The sequence below is a fragment of the Salmo salar genome, chromosome ssa27 (genome assembly GCF_905237065.1).
Source record: "Salmo salar chromosome ssa27, Ssal_v3.1, whole genome shotgun sequence".
Lineage (NCBI taxonomy): Eukaryota > Metazoa > Chordata > Actinopteri > Salmoniformes > Salmonidae > Salmo > Salmo salar.
In genome coordinates, this window is record NC_059468.1 from 4,894,180 (window position 1) to 4,912,754 (window position 18,575).

The following is an 18,575-nucleotide window of genomic DNA, read 5'->3' on the forward strand; positions in this document are numbered from 1 at the left end:
GACAAGGGTGTTTAGTTTCGTTTTTCTGACTAAACATCATGCCTGGTTGTATGATTCAGATAATGATTTTCAACCTGATTCATTTACAAATCACATGTTTATTCTTATACTGTACAAGTCATTTAAGTATATTGACAAAACAAAACAAAAAATGTTTTGTCACATACACCAGATAGGTGCAGTGTAATGTGGTGTTTTACAGGGTCAGCAACCATTTGAGCAAATTAGAGTGCCCTGGCCATGGGCACATCAACAGATTCTTCACATTGTTAGCTCAAGTATTCGAACTAGCGACCTTTTGGTTATTGGCGCAATGCTCTAACCACTAGGCTACCTACCGCCCTGTATTGTAGTATACTGTAAACCTATTACAGTTAATTCATATATTGCAGTGGCTTTAAGTGTTTAGAATGGATTTGACAGGTGATAGCAACAAACTTTACATATTCAGGGACAGTCAACTAAAATGTTTAGGCTATACAGAACCATACAAGGCTTTTTCATAGCCGATCTTTGAGAGTATCTCTACCGCTCCTGCTGTCTCTAGAGAGTTGAAAACAGCAGGTCTGGGACAGGTAGCACGTCCGGTGAACAGGTCAGGGTTCCATAGCTGCAGGCAGAACAGTTGGAACTGGAGCAGCAGCACGGCCAGGTGAACTGGGGACAGCAAGGAGTCATCAAGCCAGGTAGTCCTGAGGCATGGTCCTAGGGCTCAGGTCCTCCGAGAGAAAGAAAGAAAAAGAGAGAATTAGAGAGAGCATATTTAAATTCACACAGGACACTGGAAAAGACAAGAGAAATATTCCAGATGTGACAGACTGACCCTAGCCCCCCGACACATAAACTACTGCAGCATAAATACTGGAGGCTGAGACAGGAGGGGTCAGGAGACACTGGCCCCATCCGATGAAACCCCCGGACAGGGCCAAACAGGTAGGATATAACCCCACCCACTTTGCCAAAGCACAGCCCCCACACCACTGGAGGGATATCTCCAACCACCAACATACCATCCCGGGACAAGGCTGAGTATTGCCCACAAAGATCTCCGCCACGGCACAACCCAAGGGGGGGCGCCAACCCAGACAGGAAGACCACGTAGAGTAGGCTATTGCCACCTATACTAATAAATGTTTTATTTTGAACAGGCATACCGTATTCCTTGAGTAAACAGGTATCGTATTAGATGTACTAGGCTGGCAGCAGATAGCATGAACACACGCATAGGAACAACTAAACAGTTTAAAAGGTTTTCTGTATAATTTGACTTTAAGGCCAGTAAAATAGTTGTAGGGTTGTAACAAATGTACAACCATATTAGTTATGCGGACAGTTCTATAGGCACACTTTCCCTGGCCCTGATTTCTTTACAGCAAATATAATACTCATGTTGCACCACCACATCACTATAACAAGGAAATTCACAATCCCACATACAATCCATCCATTCTCATCAATTTCTAAGAAACTCTTTGCCAGAGCAGTTGGCAATACTATAACCCACACAGCCACATTGCACACCTCTGTAAACCTGTACATTTTCAGCGATGGGTAGGTTGTGGGGCATGTCACTGCCACAGCGCTCCGTGCAGATAAAACACAAATTCATGGGTCCCCCTATAAGCAAATAGCCAAACTATAAATGCCCTAGTTCTAAATGAGTGAAGAGTGGAAAAATGAGAGGAAGTCTATGAAAGACTGACAGTATTGCATCGTGAGGAAGATGGAGAGATTTAAATTAAGGATGTCCAATGTTCTCTTTGCTGTAATGGAGAGCCACAGACGTTTTGGGATTACTGGAACTTCAACAAGAACGGTGACAATATCAACGGTTGGGAAAAGGGCTCCATAGGCAACCTGGGTGTGGCATTTTCCTGTGCTGATAATTGTCAAATTATTGTCATTTGTCAGATTATCAAATTGCTGGGTTACAAACTCCATGTCTTCAGGTTAAGTTAGAAGTCTGAAAGAATAGGTCAGTCATCTGTCACTTTCATTCTGCAGTTTAACAGACTTTCTGTTCAGATACTAATGAATAAAATACCCCGATAACATTAAAGGGGATATCGGCAGTTCAACTCAGAGGTTCAACTCACCATTGTTTTGGTAAATAGCTGAGGGATGGAGTTGGAGAAATGTAACCACTCTCAAATGTATAGTCAGAGCTAATGGGGAAATTAAGCTTATATTTTGGGTTGTGATAGGGAACGAGAGTTTGAGTTATATTCTTTAAGAATCAATGGGTATATAACATTTTAAAGTCCACAAATGTATGTACCAATCACTGATTTTTCTGCATACACTCATTTCTTAAAATATCAGAAAATGTGATTTACACACCAATGTGTTTAAAAAAAAAAATTATCTTCCAAAAATCAAGGTATTATAAGCAATTGTACATTACTTTGTATAATAAAAATAATAGGTCTTTAATTTGTTACATTCACTGCTAAAATAGACTAAATTTGACTACGAAGATGTGGTACTCAAGCTCAAATGGTGGTCCTGAAGCTTTTGACTGTGATTTGGAGGTCCTCGGAACGGAAAATGTTAACTGAATAAATTTGTTAATCCCAACATTTCATTCAAAATGTACACTGCTCAAAAAAATAAAGGGAACACTTAAACAACACAACTCCAAGTCAATCACACTTCTGTGAAATCAAACTGTCCACTTAGGAAGCAACACTGATTGACAATAAATGTCACATGCTGTTGTGCAAATGGAGTAGACAACAGGTGGAAATTATAGGCAATTAGCAAGACACCCCCAATAAAGGAGTGGTTCTGCAGGTGGGGACCACAGACCACTTCTCAGTTCCTATGCTTCCTGGCTGATGTTTTGGTCACTTTTGAATGCTGGCGGTGCTTTCACTCTAGTGGTAGCATGAGACGGAGTCTACAACCCACACAAGTGGCTCAGGTAGTGCAGCTCATCCAGGATGGCACATCAATGCGAGCTGTGGCAAGACGGTTTGCTGTGTCTGTCAGCGTAGTGTCCAGAGCATGGAGGCGCTACCAGGAGACAGGCCAGTACATCAGGAGACGTGGAGGAGGCCGTAGGAGGGCAACAACCCAGCAGCAGGACCGCTACCTCCGCCTTTGTGCAAGGAGGAACAGGAGAAGCACTGCCAGAGCCCTGCAAAATGACCTCCAGCAGGCTACAAATGTGCATGTGTCTACTCAAACGGTCAGAAACAGACTCCATGAGGGTGGCATGAGGGCCCGACGTCCACAGGTGGGGGTTGTGCTTACAGCCCAACACCGTGCAGGACGTTTGGCATTTGCCAGAGAACACCAAGATTGGCAAATTCGCCACTGGCGCCCTGTGCTCTACACAGATGAAAGCAGGTTCACACTGAGCACGTGACAGAGTCTGGAGACACCGTGGAGAACGTTCTGCTGCCGGCAACATCCTCCAGCATGACCGGTTTGGCGGTGGGTCAGTCATGGTGTGGGGTGGCATTTCTTTGGGGGGCCGCACAGCCCTCTATGTGCTCGCCAGAGGTAGCCTGACTGCCATTAAATACCGAGATGAGATCCTCAGACCCCTTGTGAGACAATATGCTGGTGCGGTTGGCCCTGGGTTCCTCCTAATGCAAGACAATGCTAGACCTCATGTGGCTGGAGTGTGTCAGCAGTTCCTGCAAGAGGAAGGCATTGATGCATGGACTGGCCCGCCCGTTCCCCAGACCTGAATCCAATTGAGCACATCTGGGACATTATGTCTTGCTCCATCCACCAACGCCACGTTGCACCACAGACTGTCCAGGAGTTGGCGGATGCTTTAGTCCAGGTCTGGGAGGAGATCCCTCAGGAGACCATCCACCACCTCATCAGGAACATGCCCAGGCGTTGTAGGGAGGTCATACAGGCACGTGGAGGCCACACACAGTACTGAGCCTCATTTTGACTTGTTTTAAGGACATTACATCAAAGTTGGATCAGCCTGTAGTGTGGTTTTCCACTTTAATTTTGAGTGTGACTCCAAATCCAGACCTCCATGGGTTGATAAATTGGATTTCCATTGATTATTTTTGTGTGATTTTGTTGTCAGCACATTCAACTATGTAAAGAAAAAAGTATTTAATAAGATTATTTCTTTCATTCAGATCTAGGATGTGTTGTTTAAGTGTTCCCTTTATTTTTTTGAGCAGCATATAATGATTTATACATCACATTGTTGCTATGGATTTTCCTTGTACACACAATTTACAGTACAATATCTGAGTGGCAGACCACATGTAACAACACCTGCACAGGATCGGTACATCCGAACATCACACCTGTGGGACAGGTAAATAAAGGATGGCAAGAACAACTGCCCGAGTCACACCTGGAATGCACAATCCCTCCATCAGTGCTCAGACTGTCCGCAATAGGCTGAGAGAGGCTGGACTGAGGTCTTGTAGGCCTGTTGTAAGGCAGGTCCTCACCAGATATCACCGGCAACAATGTCACTGGTTATACGCTGTAGCGGCAGGATAGAACAGCAGCGTCTTGTAAGACAAGGGGTGGTGGGCTATGTATTTTTGTAGATAACAGCTGGTGCACAATATCTAAGGAAGTCTCAAGCTATTGCTCGCCTGAGGTAGAGTATCTCATGATAAGCTGTAGACCACACTATCTACCTAGAGAGTTTTCATCTGTATTCTTTGTAGCTGTTTACGTACCACCACAGTCAGAGGCTGGCACTAAGACAGCATTGAATGAGATGTATTCCGCCATAAGAAAATTCTGGACCACCTTTACAACACATAGAGACGCAAACAAAGCTCTCCCTCACCCTCCTGATTCCTGCTTACAAGCAAAAATTAAAGCAGGAAGCACCAGTGACTAAATCAATAAAAAAAGTGGTCAGATGAAGCAGATGCTAAGCTACCGGACTGTTTTGCTAGCACAAACTGGAATATGTTCCGGGATTCCTCTGATGGCAATGAGGAGTACACCACATCAGTCACTGGCTTTATCAATAAGTGCATCGATGTCGTCCCCCACAGTGACCGTACGTACGTACCCCAACCAGAGGCCATGGATTACAGGCAAGATCCTCACTGAGCTAAAGGCTAGAGCAGCCTCTTTCAAGGAGCGGGACTTTAACCCGGAAACTTATAAGAAATCCCGCTATGCCCTCCGACGAACCATCAAACAGGCAAAGCGTCAATACAGAACTAAGATTGAATCGTAGTACACTGGCTCTGACGCTCGTCGGATGTGGCAGGGCTTGCAAACCATTACAGACTACAAAGGGAAGCACAGCCGAGAGCTGCCTAGTGACACAAGCCTACCAAATGAGCTAAACTACTTATATGCCCACTTTGAGGCAATTGGCACTGAAACATGCATGAGAGCACCAGCTGTTCTGGAAGACTGTGTGATCACACTCTGTAAGACCTTTAAACAGGTCAACATTCACAAGGCTGCAGGGCCAGACGGATTACTAGGATGTGTACTGCGAGCATGCGCTGGCCAACTGACAAGTGTCTTCACTGACATTTTCAACCTCTCCCTGTCCGAGTCTGTAATACCTACATGTTTTAAGCAGACCACCATAGTGTCTGTGCCCAAGAACACTAAGGTAACCTGCCTAAATGACTACCGACCCGTAGCACTCACGTCTGCAGACATGAAGTGCTTTGAAAGGCTGGTCATGGCTCACATCTACACCATTATCCCAGAAACCCTAGACCCACTCCATTTTGCATACCGCCCCAACAGATCCACAGATGATGCAATCTCTATTGCACTCCACACTGCCCTTTCCCACCTGGATAAAAGGAACACCTATGTGAGAATGCTGTTCATTGACTACAGCTCAGCGTTCAACACCATAGTGCCCACAAAGCTCATCACTAAGCTAAGGACTCTGTGACTAAACACCTCTCTCTGCAACTGGATCCTGGACTTCTTGACTGGCCGCCCCCAGGTGGTAAGGGTAGGTAACAACACATCCGCCACGCTGATCCTCAACACAGGGGTCCCTCGGGTGCGTGCTCAGTCCCCTCCTGTACTCCCTGTTCACTCATGACTGCACGGCCAGGCATGACTCCAACACCATCATTAAGTTTGCCGATGACACAACAGTGGTAGGCCTGATCACCGACAATGACGAGACAGCCTATAGGGAGGAGGTCAGAGACCTGGCCGTGTGGTGCCTCTCCCTCAACGTGATCAAGACAAAGGAGATGATTTTGGACTTCAGGAAAAAGAGGACCGAGCACTCCCCCATTCTCATCGACGGGGCTGTGGTGGAGCGGGTCGTGAGTTTCAAGTTCAATCACCAACAAACTAACATGGTCCAATCACATTTACATTTTTACATTTAAGTCATTTAGCAGACGCTCTTATCCAGAGCGACTTACAAATTGGTGCATTCACCTTATGATATCCAGTGGAACAACCACTTTACAATAGTGCATCTAAATCTTTTAAGGGGGGGGTTAGAAGGATTACTTTATCCTATCCTAGGTATTCCTTAATCTTGGGGCAATGTGGGACGCTAGCGTGCCACCCGTGGTGCACCCTATCAACAGCAGGTGCATTTCAAGAGCAGCAAATTTGAAACCAAATAAATGTCAAAATTCACATTTTTCAAACATACACTCTTTGAAAGATAAACATCTCCTTAATCTAACCACGTTGTCCGATTTCAAAAAGGCTTTACAGCGAAAGCAAAACATTAGATAATGTCAGCAGAGTACCAAGCCAGAAATAATCAGACACCCATTTTTCAAGCTAGCATATAATGTCACATAAACCCAGAAGACAGCTAAATGCAGCACTAACCTTTTACAAACTTCATCAGATGACACACCTAGGACATCATGTTACACACAGCATGCATTCTTTTGTTCAATAAAGGTCATATTTATATATAAAAACAGCATTTTACATCGGCGTCTGAGTTGACTAACTATTTTCCCCTCAAATGCGTCCTGGGAAACAGCGCATAATTCCATTTATTACTATTCGAAAACAATTTTTTAAATTTATATTGTCAATCTAACATTTATAGATGAATATCTCTTGAGAACACCTGTCATACCAGATTTTAAATTAACTTTACTGGGTAATCACACTTTGCGATAAAAGGAGATGCGATACTCAGAAAATGAGCCTGGAATACTAGCGCCGCGCCATCTTGGAACAATCGCATGTCACATCTCATCTTGTATAATATTGTCAATAATCGCCTACCTTTAGTTGTCTTCATCAGAAAGCACTTCCAGGAATCCCAGGTCCACAACAGATGTATTTTCGGTCGAAAAAGTCCATAATTCATGTTCCATTAGCCTGCTGTTGGTAGCGTGTCCTAGGGCTATCTCCAAATCTTCCGACGTGCGCGGGACAGAAGTTTAGGAAAATTTACTTTTCCCCTCCTCTAGGTTCGTTCAAACATGTCAAACGTTGTAAAACATTAATCTTCAGGGCCTGTAACACCAAGAGAGCCAATAAGATTCGACGGGTACGATTGCAGAGTGTTTTGAAACACTCCCAAAGGTGGGGGTAGACAGGGCCGCCGACGTCATAATGGTGATGGCCCATCCCCTGTTACCAATTTCCAACGCGTCTCATTCACTGAGTTTCGACTGTATAAGGCTCAAACCACTGTGAAAAGACTGGGGACATCTAGTGGAAGCAATAGGAAGTGCTCAGTGAACCATTGCTCACGGTTTGATTAATAGGCAAAGTGATGAAGTCGAGTCCACAATTCAGAATTACACTTCCTGTTTCAATCGGTCTCGGGGTTTTGACTGCCATATGAGTTCTGTTATACTCACAGACACCATTCAAACAGTTTTAGAAACTTTAGGGTGTTTTCTATCCATATATAATAAGTATATGCATGTCCTAGCTTCTGAGTTTGATTAATAGGCCGTTGAAAATGGGAACAAATTTTTTTCAAAATGCGCTGTGGCCCCCTATCCTAGGGTAGCCCCAAGAGGTTAAAGAGGTGGGGTTTCAGGTGTCTCCGGAAGGTGGTGATTGACTCCGCTGTCCTGGCGTCGTGAGGGAGCTTGTTCCACCATTGGGGTGCCAGAGCAGCGAACAGTTTCGACTGGGCTGAGCGGGAACTGTGCTTCCTCAGAGGTAGGGGGGCCAGCAGGCCAGAGGTGGATGAACGCAGTGCCCTTGTTTGGGTGTAGGGCCTGATCAGAGCCTGAAGGTATGGAGGTGCCGTTCCCTTCACAGCTCCGTAGGCAATCACCATGGTCTTGTAGCGGATGCGAGCTTCAACTGGAAGCCAGTGGAGAGAGCGGAGGAGCGGGGTGACGTGAGAGAACTTGGGAAGGTTGAACACCAGACGGGCTGCGGCGTTCTGGATGAGTTGTAGGGGTTTAATGGCACAGGCAGGGAGCCCAGCCAACAGCGAGTTGCAGTAATCCAGACGGAGATGACAAGTGCCTGGATTAGGACCTGCGCCGCTTCCTGTGTGAGGCAGGGTCGTACTCTGCGAATGTTGTAGAGCATGAACCTACAGGATCGGGTCACCGCCTTGATGTTAGTGGAGAACGACAGGGTGTTGTCCAGGATCACGCCAAGGTTCTTAGCACTCTGGGAGGAATCACACCAAGACAGTCGTGAAGAGGGCACGACAAAACCTATTACTTCTCAGGAGACTCCAGATCTTCAAAAGGTTCTACATCTGCACCATCGAGAGCATCCTGACTGGTTGCATCACTGCCTGGTATGGCAACTGCTTGGCCATGACTGCAAGGCACTACATCAGTACATTACTGTGGCCAAGCTCCATGCCATCTAGGATCTCTATACCAGGCGGTGTCAGAGGAATGCCCTAAAAATCATAGACGGTACCGGAGTGCCAAGTCTAGGTCCAAGAGGCTTCTAAACAGCTTCTTAACAGCTTCTACCCCCAAGCCATAAGACTCCTTAACACCTAATCAAATGGCTACCCAGACTATTTGCATTGCCCCTCCCCCTCTTTTACACCGCTGCTACTCTGTTATCTATGCATAGTCACTTTAATAACTCTACCCACATGTACATATTACCTTAACTAACCGGTGCCCCAGTACATTGACTCTGTATCTGTACCCCCGTATATAGTCTCGCTATTGTTATTTTACTGCTGCTCTTTAACTTTTATTTCTTATTCTTATCTGTATTTTTTATTTAATTTTTTTAAACTGCATTGTTGGTTAGGGGCTCGTAAGTAAGCATTTCATTGTAAGGTCTACACCTGTTGTATTCGGCGCATGTGACTAATAAAATTAGATTTGATTTGATCTAAAACAGCACTGACCACCACTGAATTCTATGTACACTAATCTTCCTTCATTGCCATGGGTTGAAAAACAATGTGTCAATTTTCTGAATGAATCAAACCACCGTTTTCTTTATTTCGTGCATAAAGGCCCTCCAAACTTGTTTTCTATGATTCATCAATACTTTCCTAAACCTAAATCTACAAGATCAGAGTATTTTTAAATCTACCAATTGGTGCTGAAACAGAGCCGAGTAGGCTGTGCATAGCCTATATTTAGATGGCTTTCTTTCATTGATCCCTAATATTCTGAACCTGTTCTCTCTATATCTAGTGAGTTTGTTGATAAAAATTATAACTAAAAGGTACAGCATATTTAAAGGGATGGCTTAATTTAAAATTACAAACGCTATTCAATCAAAATTCCACATCTGCTGGCCAGCAAGTGGGAGGGTTGTCAGCAGTTGCATTCAATTTATTCAGAGCACGCATGATAGCTACACCTGCAGAGCGCCTTACATGTCTGAATAAGATACGTCTGAATTCCAAATACTGAGAGGAAAGGCATGGGAAAGGCGTAATTGCTAAGTCGGAATCGGACACATTTTGCATAGCAGGAAAGGTTTGGTGAAAGTTGTAATGGAAGAGATTTAAGTGGATGCAGCGTATTTGTTCCATATTATGTATTCTGCAATTTTGTAAAGATTTCTTATGCTTTTCATATGCTTCCATGGGCTGGATTCAATACATATCATGGGAAGTATCTCAGAAGATCAGCAGTATAGCTCGATTGAAATGTAAAGTCAACGTTTACTAATACACCAGACAAGGCCTGGGTTCAAATATGTGTGTATTTGAGTATCTCGTACTTAAAATACTTTGAGTATTTTCAAACACACAGCCCAAAACAACTACTTTTATTTGAATGGCTATTTGTAAAAACTATGTAGACTGCCAAATTATATTTGACAGTATGTTCAAATACTTATTTCAAATACCTGGGGTAAAATGCATTGGAGTGCATTTGAGTCGGTGTATTTGAGTTTTTCAAATACTTTCCGATTGTATTTCAAAATACATACACATATTCAACTACTTGTCTTTTCAAATGAAATAATTCTGAATACTTACTTTGAATGTATTTCAAAGTAATTGAGGTATTTGAACCCAGGTCTGCACCTGTAAAGAGTCATGCCTGACAGAGAGAAGCTGGCCACTGGAGGTCAGTATACACCATACTAACACCTTTTCACATAGGAGACATTGGACTTTGTCTCATTCAACATCTGTTTATTCTTCTGTTTATTTCCTAACATCTTACAGTAGCCGGAGATAATACAATAGCTGCCAGTTGAGGACTTGTGAGGCATCTGTTTCTCAAACTGGACACTAATGTACTTGTCCTCTTGCTCAGTTGTGCACCAGGGCCTCCCACTCCTCTTTCTATTCTGGTTAGAGTCAGTTTACACTGTTCTGTGAAAGGAGTAGTACACAACGTTGTATGAGATCTTCAGTTTCTTGGCAATTTCTCACAATGAATAGCCTTCATTTCTCAGAAAAAGAATAGACTGACATGTTTCAGAAGAAAGGTCTTTGTTTCTGGCCATTTTGAGCCTGTAATCGAACCCACAAATGCTGATGCTCCAGATACTCAACTAGTCTAAAGAAGGCCAGTTTTATTGCTTCTTTAATCATGACAACAGTTTTCAGCTGTGCTAACATAATTGCAAAAGGGTTTTCTGATGATCAATTAGCCTTTTAAAATGATAAACTTGCATTAGCTAACACATTGTGCCGTTGGAACACAGGAGTGATGGTTGCTGATAATGGTCCTCTTTACGCCTATGTAGGTATTCCATAACAGAATCTGCCGTTTCCAGCTACAATAGTCATTTATAACATTAACAATGTCTACACTGTATTTCTGATCAATTTTATAACTATTACTAAATTTAACTGAGTGTATTATTAATTAACTAAATATAACTGTCTAAAATCTAAACTACATGAATGTAATATTCAATATAAATAATTGAGACAACTGTAGCATTCAAAAGAAGGTATTTATTATTGACAATGCATACAGTATATGAAGCAGAATTGGAGCCCACAAAAAAAACTTTGAACAATGAATCTGCATATCTGAACAATATAATAGTCAACTTTTCAGTAAACATGGCTTCATGGCTTTGTTAATTTCCTTTAAATTCATGGATTAAGACTTAATATAAAAGAGCAGAAATAAATGCAGTTGTAATAAGGGAACTTATGCGAGCTAATGATACAATGAAGCAAAAATCGGATTATTTAGCATGTATTCAGTCTAGCTATTGTGCATTCTACAAACTGAATCTTAGAATTCTATATATTGTAGTGTATTATATAGTTAACCATTTGGTAATATGAGGAGCTACATGAAACACTTGAATAAACAAAGTACATGCTATAAGAATAAATACATACTTATAAAAAAAATGTAAAAGTTTTTGATCTCCTACGTGAGAATATTGCTTTTCACCGTTGTTACCAATTCTTTGGATTAAAGGAAATAATAAATGTACATAAGAGACACCTTTTTCTATTACAGTCTTAAATGCATACATTATTTGAGAAACAAACGCTATATCAGCATATTGCATAGGTATCCAGGAATTATTTTCAAGTTGACAATTTAACCAAAGTGAGATGATTTCTTCCTTTCATATGAATGAAAGAATGATTGCTAATATATGTATTACCAGATTCCCCACTGTTTGTACAAGCGAAACAAAAAAAACTGAATTTCAGGGATGGCATGATTAGTGTGGCGAAAACCTGCTGTATATGCTCAATCCCATTCACATATTTTTTCCAGCATAATTCTTTCCCTCAGTATCTTGTAGACAAGAACTACACAACTATGTAATACCTATGTAAAGGCAATTCATTTGAATTAGCATATGGCAACCATATGAAGCAGAAGCAAATCAAGCATTGTCCAGTAAGCAACAGAGTTATTATCACAAGCTGACTATTGGCTAATCAAGCATATGAAATGCAAACATTGCATTATCCCAACAGGACAGACGGCACTGGTACTTGAGATGACATTTTGGCTTTCCAAAAGGCACTAGCCTTGAATATCTTCAAAATCCTCTTGACAACATAGCCAACACATTGCCCTAGTTGTATTTCCTTAAAATAAATATACACCTGAACAGATTGAGGTCTTTGTCTTTTATAAGGCATGTGCTTTTAACTCACTGTACTCAAGGACTCAATGTTGATGCCATTTCTCAGTCCTTGGGTGACTTGAAGAAATGGCTCAAGTCACAAACATACAAAGCTATACTAAACAACAGATCAAAAGTAAAATTGAACATGCAGGTAATGCAATCATTGGTGAGTGTGAACAAGTGCTTAAAGGTCAACTGCCCCTTGGAACTAACATCACTGGTTTTAAACGGCCTATGTGGCACCGATATGAGTCAAATTCATTCTAGTGTCAAAATTGACTGCAAAGTGTAAATAGAATAATTTTTATTATAAAGTCAGTCTCGTCCAAAACAGAGTTTTGTAAGTGCGTTCGTCACGACTTACTAGGGGGTTGGGTATGGATTACTTACATGGCCACTTTTGCAGATGATGCCCAATTGCCTAGAGACAACACGTTGTCGTACCATGTGGACATTTAATGTCAAGTCTGCATATGGATACAACACACGCACGTTTCCCTCAGCAAACAGGAGTGAAAATAGGCTTCCATAAAGTTGCTGCAAACTCCCAATGCATTTCAACAATATTGCTAGATGGCCAGGAATAGATTGTACTTGACACAGTCAATTCTGCTGCCTGTCAACCGTCAAACGACTGGTGTTGGTGAGTATGTTAGCCGAATAGATAAATGGTACTAGCTATTTAGTAGCTACTTTTGGTTATACATAGGGTGTGAAAAATGCCATCATAAGGCGACTGGCTACCTCACTTTCCTGTTGAAATCATATCTTTTCTCGAATCTGCAAGACATAAAACAATATAGAGGTAAGATGGATATTGATTTTGAGACATGGCATGTAGTATTTTCATATTTTAGTATACGCTTTTCATATTAAGTCAATTCCTATTTAAAAAAAAGATTTCTCACAAAAACAAACGTATCTCTGTGAAATGTCACTGACCATAAACCAAGCGTTTTATTTTCAAAGCTTTTTATATTTAATTCACCGCTATGTCAACAGAGCTCCGTGCTTATTATTGGATGTATTAGGTTACTAATGTTAGAGAAAGACCCCACGGAACGATTCAGAACATAAATAATCATATTTGTCTTGGTAAAATTTATTTTATAACATAAGGAAGTGAAATATCATCACCAAAGCACGTTTTCACCCACTCTGGGCAGGACACCCTATTATAAAACATTATTTGATCATGCTAGCGAGCCAGGCTAGCTGTGATACCACAGATGAAAGGGGAATGATACTGTAACTAGATAAATACATTACTCTAATGTGTAATGTGATGTAGCATGTCAGAGGAAGATGTGCATAGCTCACGTTAGCTGGTTACCTTGGTAACAACAGATAACTGTAGCCCATTGGCATTTAGGGTCAATAACAGGGCAAGCACTTGGATACTAGCTTGTTAGTTAGTCATAGGATGTAGCCAGCTTGTTTTCAATAATGTTTTAACTCGAACTGGATAGCTAATGTTACGTTAGCTAGCTAGCCAATTCATTTGAAACTCGTATAAAGATATAACTAACCCGGATTTACAAGTTAGGTCTCTAGCTAGCATTCGGGGGCTTTGTCTGCTAACCCAAAACAACATGCCTGTTCTCATAAAAGTTTATCATGTATTCTCTAGGGCAAAAATAAATGTAGGATGGCACTTGTCTACTGTAAATATAGCTATGACTCTGGCAGCAAATAGCAAAACATATCAGTAAACATTCAGCAACGTAGACAGCTGGTTGCATAGCAATGGCATCAGCGTCACCGGCCTGAATCTATTCCGTAGTTACAGTCCCTCTATTAGCATATAAATTGCTTCCAAACTAGAGGAAATTATTTCTCTTGCTATATTATTAAGTGATGATATGTTATTCCATTCACAGGCTACATACAAAACCTGGTGGATTTGTTGTTCAGCAGCTTCGTGAGTAACCCCATACCATATTAGGAGCTGTTACAGAAGGCTGAGGCAGTGGTGAGGCACCAGCCCTGCTTCAGAGTAATGGAGGTCACATTTGGTGTGGTCAATGGTCAAAATTACTATCTGTCCTGAAATTCACCTAATCACCATTCATAATATAATGAGTGCCGTGTATATATGCATGTATTGTATGTTGTAAGGAGGTGGCCCCTTCCACTGTGCCAATGGACTACTCCTGGGCCTCAGTGAGTAATGCCAACCAGTCAGTGCCATGCTGGCACGTGTCCCTTGTGAATTAGCTATGAATCAGGATTTCTGATTGGCTATGTTCAACCGTGAAATAACTATTGGCTTCCATGACTATATAGTGACAGTCTTTCTCCCCGCCTTTGGGATATAGGATCTGGGTCCCATATCGGAGCCGAAGTCGGGCTCCTTCATGACCAGTATCTGTGACGAGAGGGGCCTGGAGCTGATCTACACTGCCATGCCCATCAGGCATTGGCAAACACCTCAGAAGGGACAAAAGGTGATTACTAATAAGAGAGTACATCGCAAGTGTTTAGTAATATCACCCTTTCAATACATGTCACTCATTAACTCTTCCTCATTTTTCTACAGCTGGGCAGAAGAGATGCTTTTGAAATGGAGTCCTCTGACTGAAAGACAAGTTGATACTGATGTCTGAACTGGGAGAGACGTTGCACTCAGCATTACAATTATACAAGACACATCTATTACTTTGTATCATCTTTTGTTACTATTGAATTGAATGGTACTATCAATAGGGGGGAGGGACCCTGTGTATTCTTCAAAAATGTCAGGGAACTCTTGTCTTACACAGGACACCATACAGGAAGGTACAATATTTGCACATTATCAGAACACTTCTTCTACAGTATTATGTGAAGTATGGTTTATTATACATAGAACTGTTACACTTGAAAGTTATCAAAACACTTTGTTTAGAATATCTACATAAGTTTAACAATTGCACTCTTCTCATATTACTCGGTAGGCTCCTGGATGGAGCCTTGAATTGGTCAGTTAGCCTACAAAGTGGTATGAAAAGAGGGCCATTCTCCTGCATCTCACATCTGCCTGTAGTTATTGAACTCTGCCTGCAGGACCCATGGGTTAAGGCAAACTCTGTCATATCCAGGATGGACTGTCATGCACTCCACTCCTCCTGCGACCTGACTGCACTTGTCTATAACCTGTAATACATTACATAGATTAAAGGGACCTCCCCACCCAGAGAGCTGTGCATGTCAGTGTGTGGTTAGACAGACAAATCCTTAGATTTGGCCAAATAGAATGCCGTTCTGGTTAGACAGCTGGAGTTGTACTCAGTTGTACTCTATTTGCTAGCTAAGTGTAGGCACATCAATATGATATTTACATTATACAATACTTTGTCTTTGTAACACAAACTCATCCCTTTTTTGGGGGGGGCGATAAATGTCAAGCTGGTCTATGTTTGTGCAATGTCAAGATGTAGGCTAGGCGACACCTGTTTTAGGGATATTAGTAGTTTGGGGATTTGTCCCCCTGGGAAAGATGTAACAGTGGACATAAGGAGAGATGAGACAAAACTAGCCAGTTATAGAATATTGTGTTGGTGGACAGCTGAGCTGACTTAAGTGCAGGCGTTCAACTCGAGGTTTAAACCATTTCCACGGTAACATGCATTACATTACTTGTCGAAACACTGAAACTAAGTTCTAAGCTACTTTCGTAGCAAGGTGTTGTAGAACGAGTGTCTTATGAAACACATTCCAGACACTGTCTCTTGCTATCTTGCCATAACTGATTTGACAGAGAAATATTAGCTAGATAGCTGCAGCTGGCTATCCTATCACCAAGCTACGCTAGCTACCTGCTGTCAGCTTGACTAAACACAGGCTCACACATACTGTAGAACTGAATTAGCTGACCATCTTGAGAAGGCGAGTCAGTCAGGAGGGGAGAAGTCATCTTCAAAACGTTGTTCTCGCCATAGCAAAGCTAGCTTGTTTGTTGTGATTCCGCTAGCATTTCTTTATGAGCATTGATGAAAAACAAGGCCAAATCAGGAAGTGCAGTTGCCCTTTAATTCTCACCATTTCCTATTTCCAGTCAAAGGCACTTATTTTGGATTAAATCATCTCATTGAATTGCCAGATACACAAAACAATCTGAAGCACTGTACACAAAACGTACACTCAGGCACTGAATCATTTACAATATCTGCAGACAGAAGTGAAAAAACAAAATTATTGGTCCACTAAAAAGCATACTTATTGGGGTTGAGGCTGGAAGGTGCGGTGCTGCATAGTACGCCTGTTTTTATTTTCTGAGAGATCAGCCATTTCATTTCATCTTCAATTTTTATACATTGGCGAATCTTCTGAAAGGCACACATTAGATTCTAATCTTCAAGATGCTCAATCTCTGTTCCCCTTGGTTGTTTTTTGGGCTTCCTGCATACTGTAGTCCAAGCATGCAGACGTTGTAAAAATGATTGGTACAGTATGGTATTTCCCTTTCTTCTGCTTCAGTCCTCCTGTGTCCATGATGAAAGTGGTGCTACGCATGACTGTGGACAGAGATGCTTGAGAGGTCGTTCCTGATGATCTCATTGACTGTGAAGAAAGGAGAAAGATGTCAATATCTCCCAATCTACATCAAAGCATCTCCGGTACATTCTTAGAAAAAAAGGGTTTGAAAAGGGTTATTCGGCTGTCCCCATAGGAGTCCCCTTTGGGATCCATGTTAAACCCTTTGTGGAAAGGGTTCTACACGAAACCCCAAAATGTTCTACCTGGAACCAAAAAGGGTTCTTCAAAGGGTTCTCCTATGGGGACAGCCGAAGAACCCATTTAGGTTCTATATAGCACTTATTTTTTTAAGTGTATAGTTCATAGTATTTGAGAGATATAGCTAGGTGTTTTAGCAGGTAATACGTCATGATGCGTACAGTGTGCAAAATATAGTCATTTGTTCAAATGGAAAATAAATGGAGTCTTTTTAACACAGATGAATAGAAGTCTCAGACTGTTTGGTTTGGAGAGGATGCAGCGTCTTGCCCTCTACAAAGGATCCAAATGCACTTGTCATCCACTTGTCTCTCCCCCTTTCCTGCCTACTGCCACTCTTTCAGTGTTCCCACAGTCGGAGAGCCTGTCCCCTTTTATCAGCTGTGTTCTTTGGCTGATGGGAGGGAAGTGACCAAACACCAAAGGGACCAATTGGAACTAAACAAACAGCAATGTGCCAGTGTGTGCCTTCTGAAAAAGAGGATGGCAAAGGCAGCCATCTTGATTGAGGAGTCCACCATGAACCAGCAGTGTCAGACTCACCAAGAGGACCTGACTCTCCCTTTACAGTGCTTTTTCTGGCAAGCCTTATCAGATCTGGAATCTGGCAATATTTCACAATCTGGTAACATCTGCATAACCTAAAGCTTTTAGCAAGAAAAGGTCTCCTTCATATTAGAACAAGCTATGCCCCTTCATTACTTGTGAGACCGAATCACCATCTGTGTTATAGTTGCTTCAGTATCTGTATATAAATAAACATTATTTTCCTATGACGATAATAGGATAGGATAAAGGGTCAATAGTACAAGGCACTTCTTTTCATTTACACAGACACCTGATTGAGGAGCTTGGAGGAAAATTCCTTACTTGATAGTTTTTTTTCAATTCAGAGGATATATCATTTAATAGTACTAAATGAACCAGCACCACTATCATTTAACAGCCTCTGTCTGAATCTCAAATGGCACCATAATCCCTAAATAGTGCACTACTTTTGACCAGAGCGCTATGGGCCCTGGTCAAAAGTAGTGCATTATATAGAGAATAAGGTGGTATTTGGGACTGAGTCTCTAACCACCTCGGCAGCAGCTCCTCCTGGACTCAGATCTAGCCATAGGCCAAGGATGTGTCTCACAGCTCCACCAGATAGCAGCCAGATAGGAAATGAATGAGGGGAACACCCCTGGAGCCTGGTGGTGGAAGCCAAGCCCACGAGCCTACAGAGGAATTCCCTTTGACCGGACACTGGCCCTGCAGCATTAGCTCGCTCCCATTACAGCCAGGAGCTGGGGCCTGGAAAAGCAGCCTGGAATTGTGAGATTCCCTCCCAAAAAATGGGGTGGTGCTTTTTCATCTATTGTGGTGCGGTGCAGCTCTTCCCTGTGTGGCCCAGCCCTGACACAGCCACTTCCTCT

At 42.2% G+C, this 18,575-nt stretch overlaps 1 protein-coding gene across 2 annotated transcripts in view; it reads right to left on the bottom strand.

The window, feature by feature from the left end:
* Positions 1–11,270: 11,270 nt before the first annotated feature.
* Positions 11,271–18,575, bottom strand: part of nfatc1 (nuclear factor of activated T cells 1) — a 72,145-nt gene continuing 64,840 nt past the window's right edge. For both annotated transcript variants that reach the window (XM_014177037.2, XM_014177036.2), the window contains one exon: positions 11,271–16,983. In XM_014177037.2, the coding sequence (XP_014032512.1) occupies positions 16,928–16,983 (56 nt within the window). In that variant the 3' untranslated portion in view covers positions 11,271–16,927. The remainder of the gene's footprint in view (positions 16,984–18,575) is intronic.